The sequence below is a fragment of the Chrysemys picta genome, chromosome 5 (genome assembly GCF_011386835.1).
Source record: "Chrysemys picta bellii isolate R12L10 chromosome 5, ASM1138683v2, whole genome shotgun sequence".
NCBI lineage: Eukaryota > Metazoa > Chordata > Testudines > Emydidae > Chrysemys > Chrysemys picta.
The window spans coordinates 10,672,574-10,679,335 of NC_088795.1; the positions used below are offsets into that span (position 1 = coordinate 10,672,574).

At 49.9% G+C, this 6,762-nt stretch overlaps 1 protein-coding gene across 1 annotated transcript in view; it reads right to left on the bottom strand.

Moving 5' to 3' along the window:
- The window catches only part of PPP2CB (protein phosphatase 2 catalytic subunit beta), a 28,204-nt gene extending 22,703 nt beyond the window's left edge, over window positions 1-5,501 (bottom strand). The window contains exon 1 of the mRNA XM_065595911.1: window positions 5,243-5,501. Within this exon, the coding sequence (XP_065451983.1) occupies window positions 5,243-5,344 (102 nt within the window). The 5' untranslated portion in view covers window positions 5,345-5,501. The remainder of the gene's footprint in view (window positions 1-5,242) is intronic.
- Window positions 5,502-6,762: the final 1,261 nt, after the last annotated feature.

The window sequence follows — 6,762 nt, forward strand, 5'->3', positions numbered from 1 at the left end:
AGTCAAAATTAAAACTGAAAAAAAAAAAAAGAAAAAGAAAGATTCACTAATGTATCCTGAGAAAGGTCCCTGAAGAGAGATGGGTGGTAGGCAAGGACTGGAACTGAACAGAACAGCCCAGGGGTTCTCATTACATGTGGGGTCGTGAGCTGTCAGCCTCCACCCCAAACACCACTTTGCCTCCAGCATTTATAATGGTGTTAAATATATAAAAAAGTGTTTTTAATTTATAAGGGGGGGAGGTCGCACTCAGAGACTTGCTATGTGAAAGGGGTCACCAGTACAAAAATTTGAGAGCCACTGGAATAGCCTATGACAGTCTGTATGACCCACCAGTCTAATGCAATTCCAGCCCGTGCTTGTGAGAAGGAAAGTGGGGAGAAGGAGAGTGTCAGATTATGTTGACAGGATTAGTGAGGCACTGAAACAGTAGAAGAGAAAAAAATTCATCTGCAGGAAAAGCATGGTTTCTTTTTGGAAGGATCCAAGGACCTCTGATGCTGGTAGAGAGGTCAATTGTCTGCAATGATCTTGCAACACTGTATTATTGTTTAATTAGCTGGAGCTTACAGACCCAAGGTGCACCAGCTAGCACTAGAATCCCTGAAGGTATGGAGTGCCTCGTCCATTTTCAGGCTGAAGAGCTCAGATCCTGCAAACTGTATCCTTAATGGCCATTTGGAGCTGCTTTGATATACCCAACTATTGTAACCAGGATGCTCTGTGCACTGTGATGGCTGTGGCCACCAATCAGAGGCATCTGGGTCTACCTGAAGAGATGTCTTCACCAGTAGTCCATCTGTCATGATGTCTCTAAGCTCCATTCTATCCTCTTGTGGGATCTTCTTGAGAAAAGGTGTTATCCTATCCCATGTAAGGAAATAATTTCACCAAAAGAGCTTAGAATTTGGTGATACACATTTGGAGAGTTGCAAAATAAGCTTTTCTGCCTAACAACATCAGCCTGTTTGTCCACTCTCCTCCTTTTACACACAGAGCCTTTGGAGGTCCCATTTACATAGATTTCTCCTGTACCACATGGCCAACTAGAGCAAATTGTGTTGGTAAGATCAGAAGTACCCAAAGCCCTTACGTGGGACATGATTCTTATCTTCTCTCCTGTTTGTTAGGGGAAAAAGAGGCTAGAGTGAGTCACAGATCTTTTGCTGGTTTGAAGACCTCTTCATGGAGGGGCACTGCCACCCTGCTTGTGTTGAAAAGTTTGTGCCTTCTGTGCCAATAACAGTTCTACATTTAACATGTTAGCTGTTCTCTGCAGAAAGTCTTGGAATGTTCTAAAGTAATCACACAGGGAGACTGGATTATAGTGTAACTGCTTCATCTGGTGATGAGGGGCAAGTAGACCAGTTGCAGATTCTGGGTTATCAGTGCAGTTATCTCGGGGATCCTCAAAATTTTCCTCCACCTCCTGTGTTTCAACACTTCTAGCCAGTTTTGACTTGCCTGGAAAAGAGACCTATGAGGGGAGTTGCCTCTGGGAGGTTGAGCCGGGAGAATCCACATTGTCCAGTAGTCAGTGTATTCCGTAAGGATACAGCTAAGGAGGTGCGGGGAACCAAGAGAGAGGAGTGAGGGCGCATATGAGACATTGTGTGCATCTGAGGTACTCAGATTTATTTTAGAGGAGGACCCCCAATGTGACCCTTGGATCAATCCCCGATGATCAAAGACAATACTGAATCCTTCTGTTCCAGAGAAGGTTGAGAGGGTCAGGGTTCTGGGGAGGGCTTAAAACTCGGCTCTGAGAAAGTAGAATGAAGAGAAGTATATTGGATCAAAAAGGCTACTGATCGCCTATGTGCCAGGGTATCTGGCAGACATTGGAACAATGGTGCAGTATCATACTGGGGAGGCAACTGGTGTTAAGGAGGTGTTTCAGTACCCTTCCATCAGAACCCACACCAAGTCCAACACAAGGGACTCCAACCTTGGTGTCACCAGAATATCCCCTTACACTGTCGACGCTGTGGACACCAGCTCAAGGCCCCCAATACATCTCAGGAATTGCTGTCAAGGTCAACTGAGTGGTCCAAGCTGAAGAGGACCAATATACTGAACAACAACTGGGATTGTGGATTTTCCTCAGACAGAACACACATCAGGTTTGACTGTCATGGACATGACTCCACCACATGCTAGCAGTGATTGAAGCCTGAGGCTTTTGATTCCTCTTGAGGAGTGAAAGGTACCTCAGCACTGACTGGCTGGTAATAACCAAAAAAGGCTGCCACTTGTTATCTAAACTTACTAAGAAACTGGGTTAAGAACTAGAAGAGAATTTAAATTTGCTTTGTGAAGTCAAGGAGCTATAGAGAGCAGAACAGATAGTACGAAGTTTCCACTTACTACCTTGGATAAGGGATCTCACAAGACTGGGTGACAAAATGGCAGCTTAAATTCAGTGTTGATAAATGCAAAGTAATGCACATTGGAAAACATAATCCCAACTAAACATATAACATGATGGGGTCTAAATTAGCTGTTACCACTCAAGCAAAAAAATCTTGGAGTCGTGGGTAGTTCTCTGAAAATATCCAATGTGCTGCAGCAGTCAAAAAAAGCTAACAATGCTGGGAATCACTAGGAAAGGGATAGATAACTAGATAGAAAACATCATATTGCCTCTATATAAATCCATGGTACACCCACATCTTGAATACTGCATGCAGATGTGGTCACCCCATTTAAAAAAAAAAAAAGATATATTAGAATTAGAAAAGGTAGAGAAAAATGCAACAAAAATGATTAGTGGTATGGAACAGCTTCTGTATGAGGAGAGATTAATAAGACTGGGACTTTTCAGCTTGGAAAAGAGACAACTAAGAGGGGATATGATTGAGGTGTATAAAATCATGATTGGTGTAGAAAAAGTAAATATGGAAGTGCTATTTACTCCTTCTCATAACAGAGGAACTAGGGGTCACCAAATGAAATTAATAGGCAGCAAGTATTTCTTCACACAACGCACTCAACCTGTGGAATTCTTTGCCAGAGGATGTTGTGAAGCCCAAGACTACAACAGGGTTCAAAAAAGAACTAGATAAGTTCCTGGAGAGTAGATCCGTCAATGGCTATTAGCCAGGATGGGCAGGAATGGTGTCCCTAGCGTCTGTTTGCCGTGAGGTTGGGAAGAAATGACAGGGAATGGATCACTTAATGATTACCTGTTCAGTTCATTCCCTCTGAAGCACCTGGCATTGGCCACTGTCGGAAGACAGGATACTGGACTAGATGGACCTTTGCTCTGACCCAGTATGTACCAAGAAACCAAGAGGCATTGGGGTCATGCTGCCCTTCATGCCATCAAATGCAAGAACGTGAAGGTACAGACACTGCTGACTCAGAAGGTTCCAAACCCACATGTGTATTGAGAGTGGTATCCATAGAGATGATTCTCAAAGAAGCAGCTTAGATTCTGCAGAAGCTATGGCAGTGTTTCCCTCCTCACCCAAATCAGGAAAGCTTCCTAGTCACCAGTGACAAACAGACATGCCTCACTCAGGGGTTTGGCACACTTTCCATGACTAGCTCTGAAAACAGTTTTACAATAGCTACAGTTGGTTATATTATTAATTAGTATTTGTATTACAGAGGCCTCTAGGCCTCAACCATGACTAGCACACCTTTAAGATAGGTGGGTGGCTTCCAATTCCTGTTGAGGGTTTGAAAAGGATCACTGGACCTGTACTTTAATCAGCTACAAGTAATTTTCCTGTTAGTACAGTCTATATAGTTTAGCCTGTCAAATTTAAACTATGAAGAAACATAATTTAAGTCCTGTGAAGACAAGGCTCAATATTATTTAGCTGCCATGATCTTAGACATTAGGTGGAGAAGACAGAAATTGATCAACACTCTTAATTGGAGATACAGAAATAGCGCCAAGCACTTCTAAAAGTAAGTAAGTTGCTAGTAAGATATTGTGTACTTATAACACACACTTCCTTTAACCTTACATCAGATATTTTTCTTTGCAGGGATTCCTTTATGTATGATAAATACAGTGCACCTTCTCCAAGATTACAGCATTGTGTGGACAGAATGTATTTTCAGAAAATTTATAAGAGTTAGTTTAAGTTCAAATTAAATAAAACTAGGTCCCTTTAAGAAATTTAGCATGGGTCAATCTTTGTCTGACTAAGCAAAATAATGGACTAATAACAATTTCTGTATAGAAAATTAAAATCTTGTGCACTGGCTATAAAAACATAAGAACAACCTTACTGGGTCGGACCAACGCTCCATCTAGCCCAGTATCCTGTCTTCCGACAGTGGTCAATGCCAAGTGTCCCAGAGGGAATGAACAGAACAGGTCATCATCAAGTGATCCATCCCCTGTTGCCCATTCCCAGCTTCTGGCAAACTGGCTAGAGCACCACCCCTGCCCATCCTGGCTTACCATCATTGATAAACCTGTCCGGCTGCATGAATGTATCTAGTTCTGTATTTGAAGCAGTTAAATGTAATTAAGCTAAATCATTAACAATTTTACCTAGTTGCTAAAATTATATAGACTACTAATCCAGGCAACAGCTACTGTGATGCAAGAGGTAACTCAACCAACCAAACCACAATCCATTCTCTAGCTAGTGGACATGCATTCATGCTATTGGCTGTGATAAGACGGCGGTAGGAAGGGGACTGGACATCTGTTTAGACCGGTCACTGGTAAATTATTTGGCCCATCATTGCTTTTCCGGGGCTACCTGCTTGCCCTGTAAAGTTTCGCATTGCACTGCTGCCTTGGCTCTCCCGTGCGCGGAGACACAAACCCAGAGACGCTGGGATACAGAGACCGGGCCAGCCACCCCCTTCACAAAGCGCTGGCAATGTCCAGTCAGGGTCCCCCAGTAACCTTCACTCTGCCCCGCAGTGATACAGCGACAGGGGAAAATAGACGTAACCCCCCCACGAGCTTACCTTGGGAGCGAAGCTACTGCGGGCCCACAAACAGCGGCCTCCCAGCTGCATGGGTCGGGTCGGGACCGGACAGCCCCATCCCAGGCCGGAGTGCGGCTTGCTGGGGACAGCCCCGTGCCTCCAAATACCGGAGCGCGGAGCTCCTGGGTCCATAACGCTCCGGTTCCGGGATCCCAGCCGCCCCCCCGGGGTGTACACCCCCCCCCTCCCCGTAACTCCCTGTTCACTCCCCGGCCCCGCCAGACGCGCGGCGCCGCCAGTCACTGCGGGGACACCCCGGGCCGAGCCCAGGCGGACTCACCTTCTCGCAGAGGCTCCGCACCTGGCTCTCGCTCAGCTGCTTGCACTCGTTGAGCTGCTCGATCCACTGGTCCAGCTCCTTGGAGAAGCCCTTCTCCTCCATGGCGGGGGCGGGGCTCGGCTCGGCGCCGCGCGGCCCGGTCCGGTCCCGCCAACGGCAACGGTGGGTGCGCGAGGCCCGCTCCGCTCCGCTCCGCTCCGCTGCCGGCCCTCCCCCGCGCCGCGGAATGGCGATGGCGGCCGCCGGACGCTGCGCCCTCGTGGTCCCGCCCCTTTCCCCGCTCCGCCGCTTCCGGCCCCACCCCCCTCCTACGGTGGTCGCTTCCGGGAGGGTGGGGGGCGGGGCGGGCCGGCCCGGCGGGGCGGACTGGAGCCTGCCCACTTCCCGGTTCACCAATATGAGCGCCGCGCAGAGCCCCTCGCCCGGGTGCCCAGAGAGGGGCCGCGGCCGGCGGGGGAGCTGGAGCCGAGTACGGGGGGGTCAGTGTACTGGGGTGGGGATATGGGGGTACGGGAAGGGGGGTCAGTGTACTGGGGGGTATATGGGGGTACGGGAAGGGGGGTCAGTGTACTGGGGGGTATTTGGGGGTACGGGAAGGGGGGTCAGTGTACTGGGGGGTATATGGGGGTACGGGAAGGGGGTCAGTGTACTGGGGGGTATATGGGGGTACGGGAAGGGGGTCAGTGTACTGGGGAGTATATGGGGGTACGGGAAGGGGGGTCAGTGTACTGGGGGGTATATGGGGGTACGGGAAGGGGGGGTCAGTGTACTGGGGGGTATATGGGGGTACGGGAAGGGGGTCAGTGTACTGGGGTGGGGGTACGGGAAGGGGGGTCAGTGTACTGGGGTGGGGATATGGGGGTACGGGAAGGGGGGTCAGTGTACTGGGGTGGGGATATGGGGGTACGGGAAGGGGGGTCAGTGTACTGGGGTGGGGATATGGGGGTACGGGAAGGGGGGGTCAGTGTACTGGGGGGAATATGGGGGTACGAGAAGGGGGGTCAGTGTACTGGGGGGTATATGGGGGTACGGGAAGGGGGGTCAGTGTACTGGGGGGTATATGGGGGTACGGGAAGGGGGGTCAGTGTACTGGGGTGGGGATATGGGGGTACGGGAAGGGGGGTCAGTGTACTGGGGGGGTATATGGGGGTACGGGAAGGGGGGTCAGTGTACTGGGGGGTATATGGGGGTACGGGAAGGGGGGTCAGTGTACTGGGGGGTATATGGGGGTACGGGAAGGGGGGGTCAGTGTACTGGGGTGGGTATATGGGGGTACGGGAAGGGGGTCAGTGTACTGGGGGGTATATGGGGGTACGGAAAGGGGGCTCAGTGTACTGGGGCGGGTATATGGGGGTACGGGAAGGGGGGTCAGTGTACTGGGGTGGGGATACGGGGGTACGGGAAGGGGGGTCAGTGTACTGGGGTGGGGGTATGGGGGTACGAGAAGGGGGTCAGTGTACTGGGGTGGGGATATGGGGGTACGGGAAGGGGGTCAGTGTACTGGGGCGGGGGTATGGGGG